Below are 27104 nucleotides of genomic sequence, written 5' to 3' on the forward strand. Positions count from 1 at the left end.
GGCGGCGCTGCAGACGGCGGTGCCATGCCTGCACCCCAGCCACTCGTTTCAAAAGGTGGTGGATGGTCCGGAGCGCGCAGTGGTGTTCTCCGTCGGCAGGCACTCCCCGCCTGGTAGCAGCGACAGAGGAGGCGCAACGGGCACGGCCGAGCAGCAGCAGCAGCAGCAGCAGCAGCAGCAGCAGCAGGTTGCAACGGCTGCGGCGCCCGCAGCAGCAGCCACCTCAGTTGTTGCAGCACAAGGGACGCAAAATGGCGCGGGTGCCGCCAGCAGCAGCAGCAGCGATGCACTGGAAACCTTTCTGGCCACCTTTCGGCCCTCTGCGTCCAGCTGCCGCGATGTGGCCTGGATTGTTGTGCAGCACGAGCAGGAGCCTCCGGGGCGGCAGCAGCAGGCCGGCGATAGCAACAGCAGCGGCAGCGGCAGCGTGGAGGAACGAGTGGATGCTGCGGTGGAGGAGTGGGAGCAGCTGGTGGGGGCGGCAGCCTGCGCCGGGGACCGGCTGACGGCAGCAGATGTGGATGCTCTGGCCACCAAGCACCGCATCCTCAAGGGCAAGTGGATGCTGTTTGCACGCAGCGGCGCAGAGGCAGACGCCGCGTGGGCTGCCGTGGCGCGGGCAGTGTGCGGCGAGCAGCCGCAGCTGCCGCCGCTGTGCATGTCTGCCAAGGTCAGCAGCACAGGCCCGGCCAGCGACGGGTCCTGGGTGCTGTGTGCCTACACAGCTGATTATACCGACACGGAGGATGTGCAGCGGGTGCGCCGCGGGTTGCAGCAGGCACTGCCCGCGGGGCTGCTGCAGGACAAGCGGCTGCTGTTCAAGGCGGATATCTACACTCACCTGGGCATCTGTGAGCCTGCAGCTTGCCTGGGGGTTGTCGTTGAGCGGGGTTGGGTGGGACTGGTGGTGTCGGTGGGTGGTTGATCCGACTGAGGCAGCATTGGAACTTTGCTGGCCCACAGCCTTTGCTTCACATGTGTGCTTGCTGCCTGGCTGCAGACTCCAAGAATGAGTGGCACCTGCGGCCGACAATCTATGAGGCGCGGCTGACTTGAATGGGGCGGTGCGGCGGGCGCCAGCGCCTGGCAGTCACCCACGTCCCGCACTCTGTGTAACTTGATGCAAGAAGGGTTGGCATGGAAATAGCTGGCAATGCTGGTCGCCATTGGATCAGGGCTGTGGCAGTGCAGAAATCAATGCGCTCCGTAGGATGTGTTGCCCTGCAGTCATGCAGCAGTGCACAGCGTGTGCACCCAGCTGGTGCCGGCAGATACCAGCCACAATTGCGGCATCACGCCTTCCTTCCGTCTCCTCACAACGATCATCGCACAAGCTGCACGATTGCACTGTTACTGGATATCAGCCTGTTCACGCTCCGCCCTCAGCCCCAATGGGTGCCCTACCGCTCCTCGTGGCGGTGGTTGCGCTGAGCGCCGGTGAGCACTTTTTCATTGCCGCATCTTTACATTGAGAGCTGCGCGGGCCCAACACGGCCTGTTCATGCAACCCCCACCCAAAGTCCCCCCGCTCCTGATCCCGCCGTCTTACCGCCGCTGCCACGTCTGGGTGCCTTGGCCTCGAACAGAAACGGCATTCACTGTTGGTTAATAAAACTTCCTGTTGCTTGCAGCACCTCTGCTGGCGGGTGCTGAAGAGGAATTCAGGTAGGAATAGGCGCGCGTCACGCGTCACGCCGAGGTGGCGGTTGGTTGCTGAATGCCTCTCGTTTTTGTTCTCCTTGGTTCCCATGATTGCAGGCGGAAACTCCAATTGTCCAAACCTCCGCCACCTAGACCCAGACCGCCACCTAGACCCAGACCGCCACCTAGACCCAGACCGCCACCTAGACCCAGACCGCCACCTAGACCCAGACCGCCACCCAGGCCCAGACCGCCAAAACCACCGCCTTCCCCTCGACCACCACCTTCCCCTCGACCACCACGCCCACCACGCCCACCTCCCTCCCCAAAACCACCCTCACCGCCCTCACCGCCACCACCCTCGCCACCACCGACGCCTCCCTCACCGCCACCACCCAGCCCACAGCCGCCCTCGCCAGCTCCGCCCTCCCCACAGCCGCCCAGCCCATCACCGCCGCCATCTCCCCCGCCATCTCCCTCACCCCAGCCTCCCCCGACATCTCCGCCACCCTCGCCTCCCTGCAACCAGTGCTGCCTGGACGGGGTGCAGTATGCCAGCTGCCAGACGGACACCAACCCTGGCTTCTCCTTCAGCCAGTACTACAAGGCCGACGGTGCAACGCTGCGTGTGGCCATCAAGTGAGCTAAACTGGCCGCCGCCCTGCCCTGCCGTCCCTGCCGCATCAGTGCATGCACGCCATCACTGGGCCCCTGCTCTGTTGACCATATGCACGCCGCGTGCCGCATACCTCCGCTGCCGCTGCTGCAGAGCAACCGTGACTGGGTCATGGATTGCGTGGGGGTACAACCCGTCGTCCCCAGGCTTCATGACCGGCACTGATGCCTTCTTCGTGCGCCGCTGCTCCAGCTGCCAGACTGTCAACACTCCGGCGTTCAACATCAACAGTGAGGCACACCGGCGCCTGCTTTGACCCAGCTGTGGACTCGAGGTGCTGTTTGGGCGTGGGCTGGGCCTCACCTGCTCTGCCTGCCGCCACCTGGCTTGCAGACAAAGTTTTCAGCAACCAGTTCGGTGCGCCCCAGGTGGTGCAGTACACCGTCATTACCTCAGGCATCGACAGCGGCGCCATCTGGGGCTCCTTCAGCTTGCCCTGGCCTGGCGGCAATACCATCCTGATTGTCTACGGTGGTGAAATTGTTGTGGCCGCACATGTGTGCGCACTGTAGCGTCGCCTGCCCACACACCGCCCGTCACCCCTGAGCGCTGCTGCCCCTGCAGGTGGCTCCTACACGGGAGGCACCACAACCAGTCCTAGCGGCATGATCAAGCACAGCAGGACCCCCTCGCAAGCCTGCATCACAAGGGCAGGAGAGATCGTAGCCACTTCCAACTGTTGAGTTGGCATCAAGACGCTGCAAACTTTTCCTTCTCTCCCAGGCAATGCCGTCGTTTTCTGTCCACACCTTGCGGTTTGTAAAACAGAGCGTTCAATCGCACGCACATGGCAGATTCATTCGGCAGGCTAAGAGAAGTAGCAGTACTGCATAAAATGGTGGTAGATGAAATGGCCGAAAAGAGAGCAAGAGAGAGGACAAGAAGGGGACCATCAAGACGAGTAGGCATGCTGTTGCATGCATGCTTTAAGACGCATCAAATCTAGCTAATGCTTCCGATCAAACCCGATCAAAGCAATCCAAAACCAACTGAACACCACACAAAAAGAATTCCCAGGCTGGTGAAGGTGGAGCTCAGGCAGCGCCTCAGTACAGCCTGCCGTGGCTGCCTGCGCCGCCGGCATCCCCCTCCTCGATCACCGCAGAGGGCTCCACCACAACGACCGTGGCGCTCTCCGCGGCGACGGATGCCACGGTGGCGCCGGCCACATCCACGCCGCCAGACGAGGTGGCTGGAGGGTCCTTCTCCTCAATGGCCTCCCAGTCGGAGCTGTGCATCGCGGCGGCGGCGCTGTCGGCGGCGCCGCCTGCGCTCCACTCCGAGCCGCTGTCGCGCACCAGCACAAACACGCTGCCGCCGTCGCCGCGGGTGATGCGCAGGCTGTCGTCTGCATGGATGGGGGCGGCAGGGGCACCCAACGAGCGCGTCACGCAATGCACGTGAGGATGCAGTTGGGGCAGGCTGGGCTGTGAAGGAGGTACTAGCACAACTGTCACAACATCGATGAGCCCAATGCGTTGCTGAAGCTGGGACACGCGTCTGTTCGGCATGCCTGCCATCCTCACCTAGGTATGTGTTGAGCAGCCAGGAGGAGGCCTGCACGTTGCGCACCGGGATGCGCAGGTCTGGCACCTGGCTCAGCAGGCCGCCCAGCGTGCCCAGCGCGGAGCGCAGCGGACCCTCAACCGGCTGCAGCGCCGCCTGCGAGATAACGGGGCAAGCACAAGCAGGGCACACGCAGGGGAGGAACGTGGGCCACCACAGGAAGAGAGAGGGTCCGCAAGTGGGCGGGGGCACATTGAGTGAGCGTTCAACGTGGGTACCAATACCAGCTGCCGCACGCAAAACGCAAAATGCCACCCTGGCAGCGGCGGGAGACCAGAGCTGTAGCCCTATGCAGGTCGGCCCACCCATCCCGCCGCACCTGCAGCGGCGCCAGGTCGATCTGCTGGCCCAGCAGGTCCAGGCTGGCGGGCAGCTGCAGGTCGGCCAGCAGCTGAGGCGTGGCCACCCGCCCCTCCTCGAAGCTGACTTGCAGCAGCTTGGAGCTGCGCACCTCAAACGTGGCGGTCGCGCTCAGCGACGTCTTGCTGCAGAGGGGTCAACTCATGGGAGACGGATGGGAGGTCGGCCGGCGGTTGGCAGCCAAACTGCCAGGCAGAGTTGCTGCCGTGAGGCTTGATGGCCTTGCACCGCCATGTCCCACCCCACTTCCCAGCCAACCGCCAGCCCGCCCCTCACCTCAGCGGCGCCTCCAGCTCCACCCGGTTCTCCACCGTCTGCCCCATCGGGTCGATGCTCTGCGTGATCTCGCCCACGCGCACCAGCGGCAGCCGCGCCAGCGCCAGCAGCGCAACCAGCTCGGAGTTGGAGGTGTAGGCCAGGCGCCAGGTGCCGCCCAGCGCCTGCCGCGCCTCGTTGGGCTCGGGGGTGGGGTTGAGCGCCTCCAGCTGCGGGGCAGGAGGCGGGGTGGGGTGCCACAGGTAAGCGGGAGCGGGAGCGGCGGGCATGGCTGCTTGTTACTTGGTTGCACTGGCCACCAAGGGGGCACAGCCAGGTCCTGACAAGGGTGCGGCTCCCAGCAGCACACGGCAGCCCAACGCTGCGGCAGCGGCCTGCCTTCGTGATCAGCTCGTTGATCTCTGCGCGGGAGTCGCTGCTAGCGGCCAGGCCGCGGTCGGTGCCCCAGAAGCTGTCCAGCAGCGCCATCTTCAGCCCCAGCACCTCGGCGTCCTGGGTGGCAGCCGCCGCCACCGCTGCCCCCACCGCCACAGCAGAGCGGCGGCTGGGGGCAGGGGCCAGCTGGCGGCGCTGCGGGCGGCTGGAAAGCGCTGCGGGCGGCTGCACAGTGCGAGAGGGGCGGAGGTTTGTGGTGCTGGCCACCAGGCCGCTGGCTACCAGCGACAGGGAAGCCATGGCTGCTGCGCAACGATTGTTTTTAGTGGCTGCGCTGCACTCTGCGACTACCTAGAGGCCAGAATATGGCTTTTGGGGGTGCTGGAAAGACCGCCTACTGTTCATGACCTCTGGACCTTCTCCCGTGCCCCATTCTGTGCATCTGTGCAGTCAGCTGGGTCTCTGTGCCCCAGCAGCAATCCCACTTGCTGCGATGACCCTGTAGACGATCACTTGCCCCCGAAATGGAGGCCAGCAGCGCGCCAATTCCGATGCTGGGCAGCCACCAGGGACGGCTGAGCAGCGATGGCGCCCCGCAAGGCGACTGGACCACCGTCCGGAAGGGGCGGCGGCAGCGGCGCAAGGCGGCGGGGCACGTGTTGCTGGCGGCGTCAGATTTCGAGGGCAGCAGCTCTGGCTGCGCCACGCCTGCGGAGGATGAGCAGCCGCAGGATTTGCTGTCCTCCAGCCTACCCTCGCCGCAAAAGGCCTCCAGCCTACCCCAGCCAGGGCTGCTGGCACAGGCCGTGGAGCGCGCGGGCAGCACACCACTGACCAGCCCCCGAAAAGTAGCCAGCCCCCACCAGCTGGCGAGCCCCCGACAGCCGGTGCGTGCTGGCAGCAATGCCTCAGCCAAAGGCAGCAGCACGTCTTCACCAGCGGCCGCATCACGGCCAGCGCAGCAGCCCGGCCAGGCTGCGGCGGCGCCGGCAGCGCCCGGGCCAGGGAGCGTCGCACTGTCGCTGCAGGACAGCCTGGTGGATCGCCAGGAGGGGCTGGCGATGCCACGGGAGGAGAGCCTGAGCCAGTCAGCGCTGGATCTTCACAGCCTGGGCAAGGCGCCGCTGCGCAGCTCCAAGAGTGATATCGCCTCCCTCACCATCTCCACCGCACGCCAGCACGACGGCGGCGGCCTGGGAGGGCTGGAGGGCATCCCCGAGTCGGCTCGGGGCGGAGGAGGTGGAGGCGGAGCGGGCAGCGCCGCGGCAGCGGGGCAGGTGGGCGCGGCAGCCACGCCGATGGGGGCGGCGCCTCCGCTGCGGCGAGGTGAGCATGGCAGCACCTGCGGTTGCTCTGCTTGCAAAGCAGGCTGCCTTGTGCTGGGCTGCCATGCATGCCGTGCTCGCCTCCCATATGCAGCTGTGCCCAAACTTGCTGGGCTTTGCAGGTGTGGCAGCGGGGCCGCACCAGCCTTTTGCGGCCTACCTGGTGGCCGAGCTGCACCCGGGGCCCAGCTACCCCACGCCCGATGTGGTGTGGGGCCAGACGGAGCGGGACCGCGTGTACAACGCGCTGGTGTCGGTGCCCTACCAGCTGGAGCGCTTCCTGCTGTTTGGAGTCGCCCTCTGCCTCGACTCATTCCTGGTGGGCTGGGACGAGGGGGTGGCTGGGTGGCTGGGGTGCCTGCTGGGCTGGGCTGGGGGATAGCTAGCATGCCTGCTGGGATGGGTGGCAGCTAGGGAAGCCTTGTGGCGCAAGCTGTGACACTCCTGCACTCTCACCCGCCTGCGCATCTGCCTTGTGGTGCCGCAGGCAATCTTCACCCTGCTGCCGCTGCGGGTGGGAGTGGCGCTGCTTGCCGTGGGGCGCAGCCTGCTGGCTCACGCCAAAGCCAGTGGCGGCTGGAGCGGGGGCGGCGAGAGCGGCGGCAGGGCGGCGGGCTCGGAGCCGGCGGCGGATCGCGTGCAGCGGTGGCAGGTGCCGCTGCGAGGTGACCAGCTGTTTGATCTGCTGGTGGCGGCCATGTCGCTGGGTGTGGTGCTGTTCCTGTGGAACCTCAACGCAGGCACTCTCTACTTCTGGATGAAGGTGAGTCGGCAGAGGCAGGTTGGTGTGGCGGCGGTCACGGGGTGTTTTACGACCGGGAAATGGGGTGCTGGGTGAGGGCGGGCCTGGTTGTCGCAGGTGGTGCAGGCAAGGCTGTGCTCACGCCAGCGCTCTGCTGAGCTGCTCCTGCGCCTGCACACGCGTTTCCCTGCCTCAGGACCTCACCCAGGAGCTGCTGAAGCTGTCTGTGCTGTACACGGCGCTGGAGCTGAGCGACAAGGTGCGCCCGCCTGCCCCGCACCTCACGCCGCCAGCCTGGCGCTCCTGTTGCCGCTTTGGGCTACGCCTGCCTCACCAGTCTGCCGCAGCCGACACAGCTCCCCACCATTACGGACATACGCACGTGTGCGCACACCGCCCCATGGCCGCCTGCAGATCTGCTGCTCGTTTGGCGTGGACGTGATGGAGGCGCTGGCCGCCAGCTGCACCCAGCTGGCGGCGGCCTGGGACCGGCGTGCCGCCTACAACGTCGCCTGCGATGTGCTGGTAGCTAGCCTGCTGCTGCTGCTGCACGGCGCCACGCTCATGAGCCAGGTAGGGGGCGGGGGCGGGCTGCTGGGGGAAGCTCACCTGCCCTGTGCACGCAGCGGAACCGGCAGCCTCCCAGCCCGGCTGTTGCATTCACACCCGCTGCCGCTGCGCCCGCCCCCGCAGGCCATGGTGTTTGGCGTGGCCATGAACTCCAAGAAGAACACGCTGGTGGCGCTGCTCATCGCCGCCAACTTCACGGAGATCAAAGGCAAGAGGCGCTGGCGTGGCCACGCGGTGTGCTGTGATGTCGACCACCTTTGCTGGCAGGGCGACCGATTGCCCGCGTGCGTGTGGTGTGCGCTGTGCCTGCCTGCGTGACCTGCCTGCCCGCGCACCGTCCGCCCGCCACCCTGCGCAGGCACCGTGCTCAAGCGGTTTGATGCCACCAAGCTCTACACGCTGGCCTGCCAGGACGTGGTGGAGCGCTTCCACCTGCTGCTGGTGCTGGCGTTTGTGGTGGTGGAGGAGATGGGAAACAGGTGGGGCACGGTGGTGGGGCTGCTGCGTTGGACTAGGCTCTGTGCTCGCGAGTGAGCGCTTGTGCCGGTGAAACCGTGGCGGCAGGATGGTGGAGGCGCCGCCAAAACCCTGCCCGGGCTGCCTCTACGCTCCTGCGCATGCGTGCAGCGGCTCACGAGCGCCCAACCCCACGCTGCTGGCCGGGTGTGCGCGCATCTATGCGGGAGAAATGGTGATTGACATCATCAAGCATGCGGTGCTGGGCAAGTTCAATGAGATCAGGTGAGGGGCAGATGGAGGGAAGACGTCCATGAGGCCGGGCTGCACGCCATACCCCTGCGAAGCGCCCATCTCCGCCACGGGCCGAACCATGCACCCCGCCCCTGTGTACCGCAGGCCTGGCGTGTACCGCGAGTTCATGCGTGACCTGTGCGACCGCGTGAGCGGCGCCCAGAGCCACAACATTCACAAGCTGGTGGGGTTTGAGCCCTTTGCCCCCGCCGCCCTTTTCTTCCGCATCGCCCTCACCGCCGCCGCGCTGCGTCATGACGGCGGCCTGGCGGCGCTGCGCCCGCTGCAAGCGGCGGCGGTGGCGGCGAGCGCAGTGGGCCTGTGGGCGCTGCTGCTGCTGGCCAAGCTGGGTCTGGGGTATGTGCTCAAGCTGGTGGCCATATCCTATGTGGCGCACTACGAGGCGCGGCGGGCCAGCGGGCGCATGCCGCTCCGGCGCGCCACGGCGCAGCAGCAGGCGGCGGCAAAGAAGGAGGAGTGAGGTGCCTGGAGAGTCTGTGTGTGATGCACGTTGTAAGTCACGGCCCAGGTGTTTGAGTAAGGCCCTACTCGAACGACGGTGTTGATCAAGCACCATAGGATTGATATGGGGCAAGCGAGGGGCCGTACGGCGAGCAGACCACAGCAGGCGCAGCGGCGGCGTGACGTGGATGCCGCGTTGCGGAAGCGCACAGACTTCTCCCGCCTCTCGCCCTTCTCTCGCGACGTGCAAACAGCCGCGGGCAGCAACAACATATGTCGGACACTGGGACATCCTTCCTTGTGGGAGATGAGATCGGCCGGGGTTCCTTTGCCCGTGTGTGAGTAACTCGCTTTTCTAAATTTCTGCAGCCCGCAAATTGGCGGGTCGAGAGACACGCTGCAAGTGTTGAGCTGCAAGTCGGACCATGTGTGCATGCATGCTCCCCGCTCTGCTTCAGATATCGAGCCAGAAGGCAAGCGGACGGCAAAGAGTATGCGCTGAAGGTGAGGCGCTGTCGCAGCCGCGCGCAACTCCAGCGCGCCGCACCGCTGCTGCTGCCCATGCTGGGGTCGCCGCTGCCTGCACAGCCCGCTGGTGGCATCTGCGCGGCGCTGCATGCCCTGGCTCTCACCTCCTGCGATTGCTGTTGAATTTCCCCCTATGCAGGTATTCCCGGCCTCGGGTCAGACTGCGGAGGGCCGCAGGCAGCTGTTGAATGAGGCTGCCGTGCTGGCGATGCTGGAGCACCCAGCAATTGTTCGCTTCAAGGAGGCCTTTGTGACCAGCGACCAGCAGAACGTGTGCGTTGTGATGGAGCTGCTGGAGGGAGGCACCCTAGCCCGCTTCATAAGGTGGGGCGGATCAAGGCTACTGCACTCCTTTGCGGTGCCGTCTGTGCGTTGGCAAGGGGCACAGGCTGCCCACCTCAAGTGAGTGCACTGCACTAAACCCCTCTCATGTGCCTTGCTGCCCGTGCCGCATGCAGGCATCAGGCTGCCAAGAAGAGTCACCTTCCCGAGGCGGCCATCTGGCGGTTCCTGCTGCAGCTGGCCACCGCGGTGCGGCACCTGCATGCCAACCGCGTGTGCCACCGTGACCTCAAACCCTGCAATACACTATTCTCCGCCAACGGCACCCTCAAGCTGGCCGACTTCGGGCTATCCAAGCTCATGCGCCAGAAGATGACCAGCACCATTGTGAGCTTGCAGCGGCGGGTTCAAATAGCAAGCATTCCCCAGAAGCCTGGGGCAAGGCACTGAATCATCCTGCGCCGCCGCATGCGACGCCTGACCCCTGCTCCTGCCCCCCTCATGCGCTGTCAGGTGGGCACCCCGCTGTATGCGGCTCCCGAGGTGTACAACAAGCAGCCGTATGGCTTCCCTGCCGACATCTGGGCTCTGGGCTGCATCGCCCACGAGCTGGCCACCCTTGCGCCCACCTTTGAGTCGAGCTCATCGCGGGAGCTGCGCTTCAAGGTGGGCACAGCCCGGCAGCCTTTCGGCAGCTGCCGCACAGCTGCCAGTACTGCATATGCGCCGGCTCCAAGCTTCCTGTCCTTATGCTCACATATGGAGTGGACTGTCTGCTGATGGGATGGGTTGCGCCCGCTGCCGCCTGCAGGTGCTGCAAGGCACCGTGCCGCCCATCCCCGAGCAGTACAGCCAGGACCTGCGGGATGTCGTTGCCGCCATGCTGCACCTCGACCCCATCCAGCGCGTCACTGCCGACCAGCTGCTGGAGATGCCGGCAGTGGCCAGCCGGCTGCAAGACATGCAGCGGTGCGGCCTGCTGAGGTCCGAGCAGCTTGGCAGCCAGGGGCTGGAGACGCAGCAGCCGCAGCACGATGCCACCAAAACAGCCCAGCTGCTGGAGTCAAAATGTAGCCTGGAGATATCAGGACTGGGCCAGCTGGCTGAGCTGCTGCCGGCGGCGCGGTACAGCGGCGAGGCCGCCAAAGGCACGGTACCGCCAGCGGGGCCACAGCTGGCCACCAGCTCGGCATTCTTCAATAGCCAAACCAGCCGACAGCCACAAGCCACTGGCACAGGTAGCGAGGAGCAGCTGCAGGCTGCAGCGCTCCATGCGCTGTCGCAGCGCAGCTCGCTTGGCGAGACCAAGCCAGAGACCCAGCCGGGCGGCGGCGCAGCTATCAGCATCCATGTGGACACCAGGCCCCATGGGGTGCAGCCAAGAGCGCCCACAGCTGCCCAGCGCGCACCTTTAGGCACCGCCGGGGCAGTTGCAGACGTGCCAATGGGTGCCTGCAAGGGAGCTCAAGACCAGAACGCCGGCTCGGCACCGAGTTGTGCACCCGTGGGCCCACGGGAGCTAGCCCCCGTGCAAGTGCACCCCAAGTATGCCGCCCTGGTGGCCGCAGCAGGCTACGCCGCCATCCAGCCGACCAGCCCCGCCAAGGCGCCCGCCAGCCCCCAGCCCGGCAGCAGGAGCAGCCGTGCCGCATCGGCGCCGCGGCCCGGCACGGCCGGCGGCGGCGGCAGTAGCAGCACTCGCATGCCGCCAAGCATGCCAGCCGCCAGCAGTAGGGGCAGCATGGAGGGCAGCCCCCTCGTCTCCCGCCGTCGGCACGAAGTGGCGCGTGCCATGGCAGCGGCGGTTTCAGCCGATCTGGCCAGGGAGGAGGCTCTCTTGCTGGGACAGGTGGCCGCCAAGCTCAGCAGGACGGGCAGCGCCGCACTGAATTCCCCCAGCCTGCGCAGGGCGCTGCTGGTAGCTGCCGCCGTTGTGCAGCAGACGGAGGAAACGGCCGCCGCGTTGTGGGAGAGGCCCAAGACTGAGCCTGCTGCTTCCAGTCCCAGCAACGCCACAACCTGGCACATCGATGCAGAGGCGGCGATTGCGGCGGCGGCGGGGGCGGAGCCCCAGCAGGCTCCAGCAGCTAATGCCGCCAGCTTGCCTCCAGACGGTGTGGATGCTCCCGGTCCAAGCAGGGTAGTTGAACAGCCAGCAACGCCAGACGTTGATGAAGAAGCAGCCGCTGAAGCTGCTCCTTGCAGGCCCAAGCGGCGCTGGGGTCTGTCCAAGCTGATGCGCCGCCTCTCCGCTCTGAAATGAGCGACAAGCAGCCATTCGGGGCTGCATCGCAGTCTCACAGACTGCCATATGTACCGTTACCTCCTCCTCAGTTCTTGCCGGATGCCTGGAATATTTTGAAGTGTAGCCTCAAACCTTGTTGTACCATGCAAATGTAATCATGCAAGCTACCGCACTATAGACAATGATCACAGGGCAGCAGATGGCACAGAAATGATACATAACGGGCATGACCAGGCTGGCCAACAGCGAACCGCACGCTCAGGGCTGGGTGCCCTCCCCCAGCGCCGCCAGCACCACCTGCCTGTGCGGCTCGCTGCGCAGCGCCAGCTCCACCACGGGATGCAGCGCCACGGCGGCAGCGTTCTGGGCAGCCGAGCCGCTCGACAGCTCAGACAGCTTGAACCAGCGCCAGGCGCTGTGCTCCTCGTTCAGCTGCGGCTGCCACGCCGCCTTGTCCTCAGGCTTCAATTGCGCCACAAAGACAGTATACTCCTTCTGCCCCCTGCAGGACAATGGGGCAGAGCTTGGTCAGAAAGCGCAACTGCCTGCAGTTGGTGTTTGCCAGTCGAAGCAAGCAGCCTCACCTCTTGCCACGCTTGGTGAGCACTTCAGCCACCACTTGGAATGGCGGCACGCTGGGCCCCATCTCCTCTGCGGCCTCCCGCCTCGCCGTCTCCAGCAGACTGGTATCTGTGTCATCTGCATTGCCCCCCGGCAAGCCCCACGTGCCATGGTTGTGCTTGCTATTGCGCTGCAGCAGCAGAACCTCGCCGTCGCATCTGCGGAGCGAGGGTTGTTGTGGGTGTGGGGTGGGATGTAGGGGTGGGGCGTTGAGAGTCAAGCGTGGCTTTGCAGCGACAGCATGACATCAGCATTGCAGCCGGATGCGTAATCAGATATCGGAGGCAGGCATGCGAGAGACGCACGTAAGCAGCAGTCCAGCTCCCAGCTTTTCAGGGCGAACGGCGCCAGCACCGGCACCGCCGCTGCCGCTCTGTGCCGCCACCTCCTCCTGCCTACCGCTGCTGCTGCTTTGCGACGATCCCATGGGCAGCAGTATGTAGGCACCAGCAACTACAAGGCAGACGCTGGCTATGAGAAGGAGACGGGAGGGTGCACTGCTGCACATGCAGGGTGATCAGCAGCAGTGTAGAGGTGTGTGTGCAGCAGCCTGGACATGCGCTGGGGTGAGGGGCAGCGGAATAACTCAGCTGTGAGCGGGCAGTACATGCTGAGTTGGAGTAAGTGCCACAGGGCTCCTCAGGGTCCTCAGACGGGATCCGTTTGTACATCTCGCTCGCCACTAGGCTGTATGATGCTGATGGAGAGCCGGCTTTGTTGACGGGGCCGATTACCATGTCTGGCCATCAGCAGCAGCCAGGCTACAATCCAGCCTATGGGCAGCAGCAAACAGGTGCGCTGGAACCCGCTTTTTCAGGCAGCTGCGCCAAACACCCCCCAAGGCCGCGGCGCTGCAGTCTTGAAAGGAGCACCCCGCTCCCTGCGCCTGCAGGTGCCCGGCCTCCCGGCCCTGGTGCCTTCCAGCCGCAGCAGCCCGGTGTCCGCCCAGGTGGCCCGATGACTGCGCCCAGGCCGGCTGGTGAGGCTGCCTGCTGCTGCAGTTGCAGGGCGGGTGCGGTGCAGCGACCAGGACAAGGGTGATCTCGGCCATCACGGGAGAAGGCGCACAACTCAACGTGGCCTGCCGCCGGCCCGCCGCCGCTGCCACTGCAGGGTATGGGCCCCCTGGTGGCGCACCCAACGGGTACCCCGGTGGGCCGCCACCGGCAGCAGCAGGTCCCAAGCCGCCGCAGCCTGCAGGCCCCGGCATGGGCATGCCCAGCGGTCCGCCCGCCGGCCCAGCAGGTGAGCAACCGCAGCAGGAGGGGTGGGAAACGGCATGACGCGTGAGGGCCAGCGACTCTTCGACCGGCTGTGAACTTCTGTGCTCTGCAGGCTTTCCGGGCGCTCCTCGCCCCGCTGGTGCAGCGCCGCAGCCAATGGGCGCCCCAGGCATGCGGCCTCCAGGCGCCGCAATGCCCGGCGCTATGCCCGGTGCACCGCGGCCCGCAGCAGCGCCGGTGCGGCCCGGCTTTGCTCCGCAGCAGCCGGGCATGCCCCCGCAGCAGCAGCCGGGCATGCCCCGGCCCATGGGGCCCCCGGGTCCCGGCGGCATGCAGCCGCCGCCCGCCCGCCCCAGCTTTGCACCTGCGCAGCCCGGCGGCCCGCGGCCAGCTGTGCCGGGCCCTCGCCCTGCCGGTTTTGCGGCTGGGCCGCCGGGGGCGCCCAGCGGGCCACCTGGAATGGCACGGCCGATGGGGATGCCGCCCCAGCAGCAGCAGCAGCAGCCAATGGCAGCGGCGGGAGGCCCGCCAGCAGGGATTACCCCCGGGGCTGGCATGCGGCCGATGGGCATGCCGGGCCTGGCACAGCCTGGAGCAGCAGCAGGGCTGGCGCCGCGGCCACCTGGCATGATGCAGCCGGGCATGCGGCCGCTAGGCTCGCCGGGGGCGCCAGGCATGCAGCAGGCAGGCCCCCCCACGATGGCCGGCCCACCCGGCATGGGCATGGCTGGCCCACCAGGCATGCCCCGTCCACCAGGCATGGCAGCGCCGCCTGGCATGGGTGGGCCGCCTGGCATGGGCATGGGTGGCCCACCGCAGATGGGCATGCGGCCAGCGATGCCAGGGCTAGGTGCACCACCGCAACCGGGCATGGGCATGGGCCCTCCGCAGCAGCCGGGCATGGGCATGGGCCCTCCGCAGCAGCCAGGCATGGGCATGGGGATGGGCATGGGCTATGATCAAAGCAGCATGGTGAGCAGCTGCTGGTGCTAGCTGCCGGCGCTGCCCATCATGCCTCCAACAGCTAGCCTGGCCTGTGGCAATGCACCATGACTGCTCGTCCCCGCCCACCCATCCACTCCCCTGTGGACTTCTCTCTCTGCTTACAGCAAGCCACGCTGGACGCATTCGAGACGCTGTCGCTGGGCCCCTCCGCGCCTACCATGCCGGGCCAGGCCCCCGACGGCGGCGCCAACCCGGCGGCCTTCCCGAGGCCCGCTGGGCCCACGGCAGAGGCCCACGTGGGCCCTCCAGAGCCCTACTCCCCTGTCAACTGCAAGCCCGAGTTTGTGCGCATGACCAGCTGCGCGGTGCCCAACTCGCAGGTGTGTGTGTGTGTGTGTGTGTGTGTGTGTTGGGCAGGCGGTGGCTTTACACGTGGCTGGTCTGGATTGTACGGTGTGTGGCGGTGGCTGCTGCTGGCCTGGGCTCTGCCTGCACGCAGCGCAGCTCCTCTGCGGCGGCTGGCAGGTGGCTGCAGCACCGCCGCACGCCCAGCTTGCTTGCTACCTGTCATATCTCTGCTGAGGCACGCCACCTGTGCCTATGCCGCCCCTGCTGCAGGCGCTCAAGTCTCGGTGGCACCTGCCGTACGGCGCGGTGGTGCACCCTATGGCGCAGGCGGGGGGCGTGGTGCCGGTGGCAAACCCCACGGGAGGCACCATCATCCGCTGCAAGCGCTGCCGCACATACATCAACCCCTTCATGTCGTGGATGGATGGCGGCAGGTGGGTGGTGGCACTGCTGCAGGACCGTTGGGCAGATGGCCGCCCGGAGGCGCTGGCTGGTGTGCTGGTGGGTGGTGCAGGGTACCCCCTGCTGCTCCCACCGGTCCCCACCTGCAGCCACCTCGCGCCCCACCGTGTCACCCCCACGCCTGTTGCCGTGGGCCCCGCCGTGCAGGCGCTACTCGTGCAACGTGTGCCAGATGGTGAACGAGGTGCCTGTGGAGTACTTCTGCTCGCTGGACGCCAACGGCCGCCGCCTGGACCACGACGAGCGCCCCGAGCTGTGCGGCGGCAGCGTGGAGTATGTGGCGCCCGCAGAGTACATGGTGGGTGGCGTGGTGGTGGTGGTGGTGGTGGGCGGTGGGCTGAGCGGTGGCGACGAATTGTGTGTAGTGTAGTGTGTTTGGAGGGCGCACCAAGTTTCTGTCTTGCACACCGGCACGTACACGTGTCGTGCATAAGGGTTGTGATCGATGCGCGCCACGAATTCTCCTGCCCTGCCTGTTCCCAACCCGCCCGGCCTCGCCGCCTGCCTGCCGCTGCGCAGGTGCGGGCCCCCATGCCCCCCACCTATGTGTTTGTCATCGACGTGTCGTTCGCCGCCGCGGCGTGCGGCATGCTGGGCGCGGCCTGCTCCACCATCAAGGCCTCCCTCGACTCCCTGCCCGGGGACGAGCGCACCCAGGTGGCCTTCATCACTTTCGACAAGTGAGCGGCTGGGGGGCGGTGAGGTGCCGGCATGCTCTGGGCTGGCTGGGGCTGGCTAGGGGGTTGGCAGCGGCCATTCTGATGCACATGGAGGTGGAGCAGGTCACCAGCAAGTTTCACATGATGCCACTCCCTCCCCCTCCCCCTACACACACACACATACACACACACACATAGTGACGCACCCCACCCCCCACCCCAACCCCCACTGCTCCCGCAGCACGCTGCACTTTTACAACCTGAAGAGCAGCCTGTCGCAGCCCCAGATGATGGTGGTGGCGGAGGTGGACGACCCCTTTGTGCCCCTGCCTGACGACCTGCTGGTGAACCTCAGGGACAGCCGCGCCCTGGTGGACGCCCTGCTGGACTCGCTGCCGCAGAGCTACGGCCGCGCCAGCCAGGTGATGGGACCCGCTGTGAGTGGCCGCGCGGGATACGGGCACGGGGCGCGCATGTCGGTGTGCGTGGTGTGCGTGTTTGTTTGTATTGATGGATAACCCCCATGCGGCTGCTGCTCAGCCAAAAAGTTGCTGGCTGGTACTGTCTCATCCTGGAGCAGCGAGGCGGGTCGGGGACCATCACGAGGTGGTGCGTCCCCGCCACTTACCATGGGCCTGCGCCCTGTGTCCGCCTGCTGCGCTGTGTTTCCGGGTGCAGGTGGAGAGCGCCATGGGCCCCGCCCTGCAGGCCGCCTTCCTGGTCATGAATCACATCGGCGGCAAGCTGCTGCTGTTCCAGGTGGGGCGGGGAGGGCCTGGCAATCAACCCACCTGCCCCATGCTGTGCTGCTGGTTGGACACAGGCCTGTGGCATTGCTGTAAACCTGCCCAGTGTCCTGCTACTCACACGCCGCTGCTGCCTACACGCCTCCCTCTGCCCCCCGCTCTGCTCCCACGCAGGCAGCGGCGCCCAGCGTGGGCATCGGGCGCATCAAGGCGCGCGATAACCCTGCGCTGTACGGCACCGACCGCGAGTACAGCCTGCGCACACCCGACGACCCCTTTTACAAGCGCTTCTCGGCAGAGGCATCCAGGTGGGTTGGGCGTGTGGGCACGGGTGGCGGGAGGGATTGGTTTGCAGCAGGGCACGTGTTGCAAACAGGCAGGGCAGGGCATGCTGTGCTGCACTCTGCTTGTCCCTACGTCATCGCTCCCGCCACCCCTCACCTGGCTTACCTGTCCCTCCCTCCCTCCCTCTCCCTGCCCGCAGATTCCAGATCTGCGTGGACGTGTTTGCCTTTGGCTCCGCCTACATGGACCTGCCCTCCCTGGGCGCCCTGCCCAAGTACACGGGAGGCCAGCTCTACTACTACCCTGGGTTTGCAGCGGAGCGGGACGGGCCCAAGCTGCAGGCGGAGCTCAGGTGAGGGAGGGGCGCGGGGGTGTGGGATAAGGTGCTGGGTTGGTGGATGGAGGGGAAGCTTTGGTGCTTGGGTTGAGCATTACACCGGTGAAGGTGAGACGCCCCGGCAGCACGAAGCAGGGGCGGGGTCACGAATGCCTGCCGCCCCTCTCCCTGCCATTCCACACGGCCGCCCTCTGGCGCCTGGCCTGCAGCCGCAACCTGGCGCGCGAGACGGCGTGGGAGGCTGTCATGCGCATTCGCTGCTCTAAGGGCCTCCGCATCTCCGCCTTCTTCGGCCACTTCTTCATCCGCTCCACAGACCTGCTGGCCCTGCCCGCCTGCGACGTGGACAAGGTGGGTGCCGGCCTCACCTGCGCCCTACCCGCCTTGCCTGCCTGCTCTCGGGCGGCGCATTCCGTAGCGCGTGCGGTTGTGGACACTTGAGCGCAGGCAGCTGCCTCGGCATGTCCCTCCACTGCAGCACCGCATCCCACCCTACAGGAATAACACACATACACAAGCACACCCAACCACCGCCCTCCCCCTGCCTGCAGTCATTCTCGGTTGAGATTGCGCACGAGGAGACGCTGGTGACGGGGCAGGTGGCCTACCTGCAGGCAGCCCTGCTCTACACCAACTCGTGCGGCGAGCGGCGCATCCGCGTGCACACGCTGGCGCTGCCGGTGGTGTCAGGTGGGGGCACCGCCTGAGCACCGTCCTGTGCCCGTCCCCCCAGTGATGCAGCTCTTCTTCCCACCCTACCCGCTGCGCTTGGCTGCCGTCTACACTCAGCCTTTGCTTCTGAAATCAGCCGGGCACGATCCGCCCCACACTTGTGCGCTCTCCCCACACCCCTGACCACACCCACAACCTGACCACACCCCACAACCACATCCCCCACCCGCCCCCTGCAGACCTGATCGACCTGTACAAGCAGAGCGACGCGGGCGCCACCGCTGCGCTCATGGGCAAGCTGTCTGTGGAGCGCTCCTACTCGGCCAAGCTGGACGACGTGCGCACCTGTGAGTGTGGTGGTGGTGGTGGTGGTGGTGGTGTCTGCCAATCGTCAACAGCTGTGCAATTGCAGTTGTGGAAAGCCGATAGATTCCAGCTGTGGAATGGTTTGCATGCGTTCGCTGCTCACCTGCTTCGGGCCTCTAGTGACAGGCCCTCGTGCCTCCCCGCCGTGGCTCCTTCGCTGCCCGCAGCCCTGCAGCAGCGGCTGGTGGCCACGCTGCGCGAGTATCGCATGCTGCACATGCGCGGCGCGGGGCCCGGCATGGGCACCAACCTCTCTCCCAACTCCCTGGTCCTGCCGGAGCGCCTCAAGGGCCTGCCGCTGCTCACGCTAGGTGGGGCCCCCAGAGCAGGGCGGCCGGCTGCCATGCCGGCGTTGGTGTGCGAGGTTACAAGGGGCTGATGGCAGGAACTGCTGCAGCTTGGCTTTGCCTTCCCGGTCAGCCCCATGCGCCTCCTCTTGCCCTACACTGCCCCACCCCATCCCAGCCTCCCCACCCCTGGTCACTGCCACGCAGGCCTGCTGAAGACCGCGGCGCTGCGGGGCGGCGGCCGCGACGTGAACAGCGACGAGCGCGCGGCTGTGGGCCACCAGATGGTCAGCTGCTCGGTGTACGACCAGCTGCGCCTCATCTACCCATCCTGCTACCCGGTCTATGAGCTGGCAGGTGGGGGTGGGCGGGGCCGACGGTGTGGGGTGGGAACGGAGGGGAAGGGGGCCATGCAGGGAGGGCGAGAGGAACAGAGTGCACGTGCGTTTCTGCCGGAGCGCGGCGCAGCCAGGCTGACTGTGGTCCCGGCTCTCCCCCTGCCACACGCCTGTCGGTGCAGGGGACTGGGGCAAGGAAAAGTCCACTGGCGAGGTGGTGCTGCCCAGCACCGCGCCTGCCGGCCTCGAATACTTCAACCCTGGTGTGCCTGGCGGGTTGCTGGCCTGGCCGGTGGCCTGCTGGCCTTGTATGGCTGCTGCTGCTGTGCTTTGGGGTTTGCGCTGCCCTTTTGCATGCTGCACCGGCGTTTACCCCTCCCTGCTCTCCCTCCCGGGCTCCCCGCCTGCAGCCGGCGCATACATTGTCGACAACGGTCGCATGCTGATCCTGTGGCTGGGCCAGGCGGTACCGCCCAGCTTCTATGCCCAGGTGTTCGGGGTGCAGGGGCCGCCGCAGGACACGGCAGGTGCGCACGTGGATGCAAGCGCGGTGGGCTGGTGGCTTTGGGACACCTGGGAACGGACAAGTGCATAGTGCCTGGATGCTTTCCGGCGACAGGAGAGCACCTGGTAGCAGCTTGCAACCTTGCTCACCCCTGGCACCCTCTGCCCTTCGCCCCTGCAGGCCTGAACCCGGAGCCGGTGCGGCAGGGCAGCGAGCTGAGCGCGCGCATCAATGCTGTGATGCGGCAGCTGCGGGACCGCAGGGAGCTGTGGCAGGTGGGCTGGCTAGCTGGGGGCCACGCATCCAAGCTGTACCGCTCCTTGCGCGACTGGCTGCTGCCCTGCGGGCAGGACGCCGCCTAGCAGCATCTGGCCTCCCTGCGCCTCCCTGCTGAGCGTATGCCATGCGCGCCGCGTCCGCCGCCATACTGCAGGAGTGCTGGACGATCCGCCAGGGCACGCCCATGGAGGCGCACCTCATGCCCTTCCTGGTGGAGGACCGGCAGGCCACCACAGGCAGCATGGCATACCTGGGTGGGTGCCTGCCCACTGCCACTTGTGTGTGTTTGTGGATGTGTGTGCATGCCCCGCGCCTGCTTTACTCACCGTCCTCGTCCTCCCCTGCCTAGCGCTCCACCCCTGCTCTGCTCCCCCGCTTCCTGCAGACTTCATGCTCCAGCTGCAAAAGCTCTTGATGGCCAAGTAGAAAGAAGGCACAGCAAGCGGTGCAGGCAGCAGCAGTCGCGGTACATAGCAAGGCAGGCACCTCTGACGTGTGGCAGCGGCACGACATGCCTCCCTGTGCCTGCCAGTTAGACTTTCAGTTTTTGATCGATTGTTGCCAGAACTGCGTGACGTTCGACATGTAACAGCGCCGTGTCTGCAAAACAAAGCACAAAGCAATGATGCAGGCGTCCGCTGGCTGGTGTGTGTGTTTGGGTCACGTGCTTGAGTTTCATGTTTCTGACTCACAGTCGACAGTAATGCTGCCAAGCCTTGGCGGCATGGCTTGCTCTTTGCTCTTCAGAGATCACCTTACAAGTAATGAAAGAAGATGGGTGCAAGAGCAAACAATGCAGGGCGCAGTCAATGAAATCCAGTGTGGAGAGTGGGGGGGGGAGCAATGGCCCATGCACGGCGGCTCGTCACGGGAACGGGAGCAGCTGCTTGGGCAGGATGACGGCGCCGCAGGCTGCGGGCGCCACGCCCTGCTGCTCCCCAAACACCTGGCTGCCGCCCACAAAGGTGGCCAGCACGCGGCCCTGCATGCGCATGCCATTGTAGGGCGTCTCCTTGTGCTTGTGCTGCAGCGCCTCGCGGCTCGTGTCAGCATCCTGCTCCGGCCCCCACACCACAATGTCTGCGTCGTAGCCGGCAGCCAGCCGCCCTTTCTTCCTGCCCAGGTTGGCCAGCTGGGCGGGGTAGGTGGACCAGGCGCGCGTCAGCCAGGTGAGGTTCATGCCGTGCATGTGGCAGGGAGACCAGGTGGAGGGCAGCGCGTACTGCAGGCCAGAGATGCCGCCCCAGGCCTTGAGGAAGTCGCCCTCCTGGAGCAGCTTCAGTGCAGGGTCTGCAGCAGGAGGAGGCAAGACGGGCAGGCGACCACAGTCAACAGGCAGGGGAGCCCACGCACCTGTCCCCAGCCGCTGCGAGGCACAGGGCGCTCGCATGCATACAGTGTTGAGCGAGCGGCAGCAGCCGCTGGCCACCCCGGCAGCCAAAAAGCTTGGCTGCGCACCCGAGGGGGAGTGGTCTGTGGCCACGCTGTCGATGCTGCCGTCCTTGAGCGCATCCAGCAGGCGGTAGCGGTTGTCCTCCTCGCGCAGAGGCGGCGCGCACTTGAGCCTGCAGGGCAGGCGAGCGGCGGGGTGGGTCAGGAGGCTGTGGTAGGCATGATAATCATGGGCAAACCGGGCACACACCACATCACATCCATCTGTTGTCCTCCCCTCCTCATCCCCACCACCGCCTCCCCCACCAACCCCCCCAACCACCACCACCATCAGCTGCCCACCGTGTGTCGCCAACAGGGACGCGCTCGGTGGCAAAGTTGAGGTAGTGGGGGCAGGTCTCCACGCTGATGGGCAGACCCTCCGCCTTGGCAGCCACAATCTCAGGCACCAGCTCGGCATCTGCGCCAGGTTGGAGCGCCGCGGCGTGCGTGGGCAAAAGACGGGTGGTGAGCAACACACAGCCATGGGATTGTCAGCTGCCTCCCAGAGCCACCCCATGCACCCCCCGCTCTGCCCGACCAGCCAGTCACCAAGGCAGTAGGCGACACCCACCGGACAGGTGCACCACGTGAAGGCGGAAGCCGGGCTTGGTGGCGTTGGCGGCGGTGGCCCGCAGCGCGCCGATCAGCGCCCGCACCGCGTTCTTCTCAAACCGCCGCGGCCGGGACGCCAGCCAGGTGGAGTGTTCGCGGGGCTCACCCTGCAGGCGGGTAGGCAGGCAGACGGGCAGGGATCAGGCCAACGCACTCCGCAACACCTGCGACTAGCCTACTCACTCGCTCCCGACACCCGCTTGGCCGACCCGGCACATCCACCCCTACGACGCATTGAACCCTCAAAGGGTAAGCTCCTGTCACCCCCGGGGCCTGCCCACCCACCTCCTGAGGCACATCGCCATCCACAATCTCGGCGTGCACCAGCAGCGGCAGGCCCAGCGCACGGATGGTGGGCAGCGCCGCCTCCACCTCGGCGGGCGACACGTGCGGGAAGTCGTCGATGCCGGAGGGGGCCATGAAGGCCTTGAAGCCAAGCGCGCCGCCCCTGGCCAGCGCCTTGAGCACGCCCGGGGCGGCAGCGTTGGCGGGGACCAGGCCCGCCCAGAAGCCGACGTTGACGTGGGTCTTGTTGGGCTCGGCGGCGGCCGCCGCCTTGCGGGCCAGCTCCGCGGGGGTGTTGGTGCAGGGGGCGGAGTTGAGGGGCATGTCGATCAGGGTGGTGATGCCGCCGGCAGCGGCGGCGCGGGTCGCGGTCGCCATGCCTGCATGCGGCCCGAGGGGATGGGGCCCGTGCTGTGAGCGTGCAGGGCGAGGGCGGGTGGTGGGTGGCCGAGGCGCTGGGTTGGAAAGGCGCTTGAGACAGCAATGGCATGGCGCCTTCCTGTTGCCCACTCTCCTGCCACCCACTGCTGTGAGTGCTGCACGCATCGCGCAGCTATTGCGAGGGGTGCTGCGCGCGCTGCACAGCCCTAGGCAACCTGCTGCACCCCGGCCATGCCGTCGGCCCCGCTCACCTTCCCATTCCTCCCTGCCGGGCTCATTCATGTGGACATGGACGTCAATCATGCCAGGGGACACCACAGCATCCCCATAGTCCAGCACTTGCAGGGAGGGCCGGCTGTCGAGCAGCGGCTTGGCAAGCGTGTGGCGATCGGCCGTGGGGCCGCCCAAGTGCACGGCGGCAATCATGCCACCCCTCACGTGAACTGCACAGCGCAGAGCAAGACGAGTGGCAGGGGTGAACACATGAAGTCAGGATGTCAGGATGGCGAGATGCAGCAGATGGAGCACTGGCCAAGGTAGACGAGAGTCGGCCAGGCGGCGGCGGCAGCGAGGGTGATGGCGGCGGGTGGGCATCGGCCTCAGCTTGCCTGCTCCTGGCTGAGGGCCCACCGCCTCGCCCTTGCTGCCTCCAACCACCACCCTGTCGCTCATGATCACAAACTCCTTGGCGCTGAGCAGGCCGCAGGGAGGGCTCAGGGGGTTCCAGGGCGCTGCCTGCAGGTGGCTCTTGAGAAGGGCCAGCGTGCCATTGTCATCGGCCATCTTATACAGCACACCCATGGTGACGGTGTAGAGGAAGATGGACGCCAGCAGTCGGGGTGGCAGGAACCCCAGCCGCGGCTCCTCTGCCGGCTTCTTCTTGGCCTGGGCGGACTTGGCCTTGGCCTTGGGAGCCATGGCTGCAGGATCAGGGCTGCTGATGGGCGATCGGGCTGGGGAATGGGGTTTTCACGCGCGGGCTGCCAGGTCGACACTCCATGCAGAGCCACCAAACTCCCCTCGCACCCCCAGATCACCTGCTGGCTGCCCACTGCTGCAAACCCAGCGAGCAGACACGCCCCCCATCAGCAGGGGGGTGTTTTAGAATTCAAAAGGCAGCCAGGCCAAGGCGCAAGCCAGGGCGCCCGAGGCGATTGCAGAATGCAGCTGGCAGTGCCCCAGAGGGCACTGACGGTGCGCCCCAGAGGTGAGCGAGGTGACAAGGGTGCCTGCCTGCGGGCCATCAGCTCCCCACAGCTCGATCGCTTGAGAGCAGGCCTCACCGCCTGCTGCCCCTCTGCTGCCAGGGGCGCGCACTGCCAGGAGCCATGGGCGGAGTGCGGTGCTGGTTCGGAGCATGGTGAGGCGGCGCCGCGGTTGCCGCCCTTCCGCTCCCGCCCCGCTGGGCCGATGGGTGCCAGCTCCCATGCCACGGCCAGGGCTGGCAACGCACAGGCCGCTGCCACTGTGTCCACTGCCCCCTCACTTACCCTGCCCCACCTTCCCGCCGCCTGCCACAGCCGCTCCGCTCACCCGCCCCGCTTCTGCACGCCGCACGTCGCTCCCTGCTTCCCCGCAGCTGGGCCCCTACCAGTACAAGACGCGGGTGGCACGCCTGCGGCTCAAGGGCGCGCAGGTGCACGAGTTTGGGGACCGCGTGCTGCAGCAGGGCAGCTTTGGCGACGACGTCATGCAGCTGCAGGTGCGGCGCCGGCGCTGAGCAGCGGCCGCCGATGGCCACGCACTCCTATGTCCGCCGCCCAGCCTTCGCTGCTGCCCTCGCGGTGCTCCTCCTCCCTGTGCTGTGCGCTCGGCCCGCTGCCTGCAAGCGTCGGAGCTGCTCCACTGCCTGGCACTCCCCAACCTGCCACCTGCTCCCAAGTGCAGGCGTACCTTGCGGAGCAGGGCTACTTCTCCAGCGACGACGGGCTGAGCGGCTACTTTGGCGACGTGACGGGGCAGGCGCTGCAGGCCTGGCAGCGCGACCAGGGGCTGCGCGTCACCGGCGTGTTTGACGGGGACTGCAAGTGGACTTACCTGCGGGAGCAGGTGGGGACGCGCAGAGCAGCGGCGGGGAGGGAGGGGAACGGGTGTGTGGCAGGATGGCAGCCCGCCCCCCCCCCCCATGATGTTTGGTTTGCAGCCGCGGCTTGGCCTGACTTCCAGCCCTGGCCTCACAGCTCCATGCCGGTGGTTTGGCTGGCCGCCTGTGCGCGCTGCAGGAGGCGGCGCTGCAGCAGGCTGCCCAGGCCCAGGCTCAGCAGGTGGCCCTGGTGGTGCGCCCTCCCTCGGTGCCCGACAGCTGGCGCGTGCAGCAGCCTGGGCTGGCCACCGGCGCGCTGGGGCTGGCTGCGCTGGTGGCGGGCGCCTCCCTGGCCAACTCGCGCATCAAAGAGGGCCGGCCGGTGCCGGGCGTGACGGAGCTGGGCCGCCTGCTGCGCTGGGCCGTGCACACCCTGGCTGGCGCCACCGCGGCTGTCGGCCGCGGCGCGGCGGTGGCCGGCCGCGCCGTGCAGCAGGCGCTGGAGCCCCCGCCGGCGCCGGCGCCACGGCGCCGCCGCACGCTGACCCCGCGCCCCGAGGAGTGTGCCGCCGGAGCTGCGGCTGTCGTGGGCAAGCGGCAGGAGTATGCCGCCGCCGCGGCGGCAGCCAGCCTGGCCGCTCGCCAGGCGGCAGCCCAGGAGGCTGCCTACCTGTCGGCGGCGGGCGGCCCCGCGCCACAGGCGCCGCACGGCAAGGCGCAGCGGCTTTCGGAGGACGAGCTGCAGCAGCGCATCGCGGTGATGAAGGGGGAGGTGTCCCCACGCACCCCGGTGCCGCAGGTGGGCGGCCTTGCGCTCACGTGCGCGGCTTGTGGCTGCCATGCTGGCAGGCTGCCCGGCACGGCGGCTTTGGCCCTGGCACCAGCAGCAGCGGCGCCTCACCCACCCGCTCTCCTCTGCCCTGCCTGCTCCCCTGCAGCGCCCCGCACCCCGCAAGCTGCCCCTGGGCCGGCCCAAGCCCGCCGACGACCCCATCACCGGCAGCAAGTATGGTGAGCGGCGGCTGGGCCGGCTGCCTGCCGACAGATGTGGCGCGCAGACCGCCCGGGCCCTGTGCCTCGCAAGGCGCAGCCCAGCATGCCGGCCAGCGGTCGGGCTGTGCCTGCGCCGCCGCCCCGCTGCCCGCATGGCTGAGGCTGCTGGGCGCTCCACCTGCAGGCACCTACTACGGCGGGCGCCAGGTGCGGGACCAGGTGAAGCAGTACCTGGAGGGGGACTCGGGCGCCTCGAGGGCCGCCACGCCCGCAGGACGCCGCACCGAGGTGAGGCGCGCTCCTCTCCTCCCTCGCTTGCCGGCTGCTGGGCGGGCGCCTGTCGTTGCCCGGGCACAGCACACGCTGATCTGCTCCTCTGCGCCGAAGCGTCGCTGCCGATGTGGACGGTCATCCCCCTTGCCTGCCTGTCCGCCTTGCCTGCCTGCAGGGGCTGGGCTTCCAGATGAGCGCCCGCCCCCGCCCCGCCAGCAAGCCCGCCAAGCCGAGCATGGTGCTGGCGCAGGCGTCTGCCCGGCCCGTTGAGCTGGCCGCGGCGCCGGTGCCGGCTGCTGAGGTGGAGGTGGCGCTGGCTGGGGAGGCCTTCAAGGATGTGGGGGTGGCGCAGGTGGCTGCACAGGCGGCGGCCGGCGCGTCGGTGCTGCTGGCGGGCACTGAACTGGAGAAGGGCCCCGAGCGGCGCGGCCCCCACGTGCCCGTGGTCAAGCCGGGCATGGCCTCCCCGCCGGCCGTGCAGCTCAACGGCGGCGGCGCCCCCGCCCCCGCCCCCGCCCCCCGCTCCGTGCCCGTGGTCAAGCCCCAGAAGCGGGCCACCATCGGGGACATGCTGCGCTCGTCGCTGATGGGCGACGGCGCCGCGCCGCAGCCCGACGCACCGCTGCACTCTGTGGATGGCGGCTACGGGTACGCGGCGGCGCCGCCCCGGCAGCAGCAGCAGGCGGCCGCGCCGCGCCCCGTCAACACCGGCAGCAGCTACGGCAGCGGCGCCGTGGAGGAGGCGGCGGGCGGCGCCGCTGTGCAGTACAACTCCGATGGCAGCGTGGTGCTGGCCAGCAAGCCCATCAAGCTGGTCAAGCCCGCGCACCTGCTGCCCAAGACATACGGGTATGAGGGCGGGGAGCAGGCCGCCCCTACCGCCGACCAGCGCTACCCGTCGGCGGCGCCCCAGCGGGAGCAGCTGACTGATGGCGACATGTTTGGCGGCTTCCGCCGCCGCGGCTTCTGAGCTCTGCTGGCGCCTCGCCCGCCAGGGGGCGGGCCTGAGCAGCTGGCGCAGCGGTGGCTGGCATGTTGATGCGCCCAGCCGCATGTCTGCCGGGCACAGCAAGCGCCAGCGCCTCTCCGCCCCGGTCTGTATGTGCCGATGATCGGAGGCGACACTCCTGACCTCCTGTGTAATCCTGCCAATGACGCTACCCCAACTCTCTAGATTGTTTTGTTCGTTTTCGCACTGCGTCTCTGCCGACGATCGATCCCCACTTGGCATC

At 67.4% G+C, this 27104-nt stretch overlaps 7 protein-coding genes across 7 annotated transcripts in view; 5 read left to right on the forward strand and 2 right to left on the reverse strand.

Annotated features, from left to right (window-relative positions):
- Positions 1-3000, forward strand: part of CHLNCDRAFT_53116 (hypothetical protein) — a gene marked incomplete at both ends in the record, with an annotated part of 3178 nt that extends 178 nt beyond the window's left edge. Inside the window, 5 exons of the mRNA XM_005846171.1 lie at positions 14-913; positions 2171-2280; positions 2411-2547; positions 2651-2791; positions 2882-3000. Coding sequence (XP_005846233.1) covers positions 14-913; positions 2171-2280; positions 2411-2547; positions 2651-2791; positions 2882-3000 — 1407 coding nt within the window. The remainder of the gene's footprint in view (positions 1-13; positions 914-2170; positions 2281-2410; positions 2548-2650; positions 2792-2881) is intronic.
- Positions 3001-3606: 606 nt separating this feature from the next.
- On the reverse strand, positions 3607-5014 carry CHLNCDRAFT_11571 (hypothetical protein; the record flags this gene model as incomplete). Its single annotated transcript, XM_005846351.1, has 5 exons — positions 3607-3665; positions 3844-3958; positions 4203-4368; positions 4520-4728; positions 4880-5014. Coding segments are annotated over 5 exons (684 nt in total), but the record flags the coding sequence as incomplete, so codon positions are not given.
- A 404-nt stretch (positions 5015-5418) lies between these two features.
- On the forward strand, positions 5419-8762 carry CHLNCDRAFT_135516 (hypothetical protein; the record flags this gene model as incomplete). The annotated part of the gene is made up of 10 exons (XM_005846172.1): positions 5419-5781; positions 5923-6171; positions 6314-6538; positions 6707-6982; positions 7158-7220; positions 7376-7534; positions 7655-7772; positions 7890-8010; positions 8159-8272; positions 8387-8762. 10 exons carry the CDS (start codon positions 5419-5421, stop codon positions 8760-8762), a joined length of 2064 nt encoding a protein of 687 aa, XP_005846234.1.
- A 681-nt stretch (positions 8763-9443) lies between these two features.
- On the forward strand, positions 9444-10511 carry CHLNCDRAFT_11223 (hypothetical protein; the record flags this gene model as incomplete). The annotated part of the gene is made up of 4 exons (XM_005846173.1): positions 9444-9595; positions 9730-9940; positions 10067-10219; positions 10365-10511. Coding segments are annotated over 4 exons (663 nt in total), but the record flags the coding sequence as incomplete, so codon positions are not given.
- Positions 10512-13154: 2643 nt separating this feature from the next.
- CHLNCDRAFT_135519 (hypothetical protein) lies at positions 13155-20297 on the forward strand (the record flags this gene model as incomplete). Its single annotated transcript, XM_005846174.1, has 23 exons — positions 13155-13212; positions 13312-13398; positions 13533-13664; positions 13788-14035; positions 14462-14614; positions 14752-14967; positions 15206-15369; positions 15545-15695; positions 15917-16077; positions 16298-16478; positions 16735-16815; positions 16977-17110; positions 17287-17439; positions 17634-17775; positions 17976-18114; positions 18336-18443; positions 18630-18773; positions 18957-19106; positions 19270-19350; positions 19498-19614; positions 19773-19867; positions 20026-20125; positions 20257-20297. 23 exons carry the CDS (start codon positions 13155-13157, stop codon positions 20295-20297), a joined length of 3036 nt encoding a protein of 1011 aa, XP_005846236.1.
- A 319-nt stretch (positions 20298-20616) lies between these two features.
- CHLNCDRAFT_31701 (hypothetical protein) lies at positions 20617-23234 on the reverse strand. Its single transcript, XM_005846352.1, has 7 exons — positions 23192-23234; positions 22835-23026; positions 22182-22582; positions 21871-22018; positions 21606-21723; positions 21330-21436; positions 20617-21161 (listed from the first exon to the last, which is right to left on the reverse strand). Exons 2-7 carry the CDS (start codon positions 23007-23009, stop codon positions 20737-20739), a joined length of 1374 nt encoding a protein of 457 aa, XP_005846414.1. The 5' UTR covers positions 23010-23026; positions 23192-23234; the 3' UTR covers positions 20617-20736.
- Positions 23235-23744: 510 nt separating this feature from the next.
- Positions 23745-26842, forward strand: CHLNCDRAFT_58231 (hypothetical protein; the record flags this gene model as incomplete). Its single annotated transcript, XM_005846175.1, has 8 exons — positions 23745-23790; positions 23891-23943; positions 24163-24285; positions 24471-24632; positions 24806-25405; positions 25545-25617; positions 25784-25887; positions 26048-26842. 8 exons carry the CDS (start codon positions 23745-23747, stop codon positions 26840-26842), a joined length of 1956 nt encoding a protein of 651 aa, XP_005846237.1.
- Between the last annotated feature and the right edge of the window lie 262 nt (positions 26843-27104).

The sequence above is a fragment of the Chlorella variabilis genome, assembly GCF_000147415.1.
Source record: "Chlorella variabilis unplaced genomic scaffold CHLNCscaffold_14, whole genome shotgun sequence".
In the NCBI taxonomy this organism is placed as follows: Eukaryota; Viridiplantae; Chlorophyta; class Trebouxiophyceae; order Chlorellales; family Chlorellaceae; genus Chlorella; species Chlorella variabilis.

Bases quoted from the DNA above. Each gene is read 5' to 3' on its own strand.
- CHLNCDRAFT_31701 (XM_005846352.1), bottom strand. From the start codon at position 23,009: ATGATTGCCGCCGTGCACTTGGGCGGCCCCACGGCCGATCGCCACACG. The intron at 21,724-21,870 runs GTCGCCTACTGC...AACCTGGCGCAG, and splicing joins GGTGCACCTGTCCGGTGGGT to ATGCCGAGCTGGTGCCTGAG. The intron at 21,437-21,605 runs GTGGGCAGCTGA...CCTGCCCTGCAG, and splicing joins GTCCCTGTTGGCGACACACG to GCTCAAGTGCGCGCCGCCTC.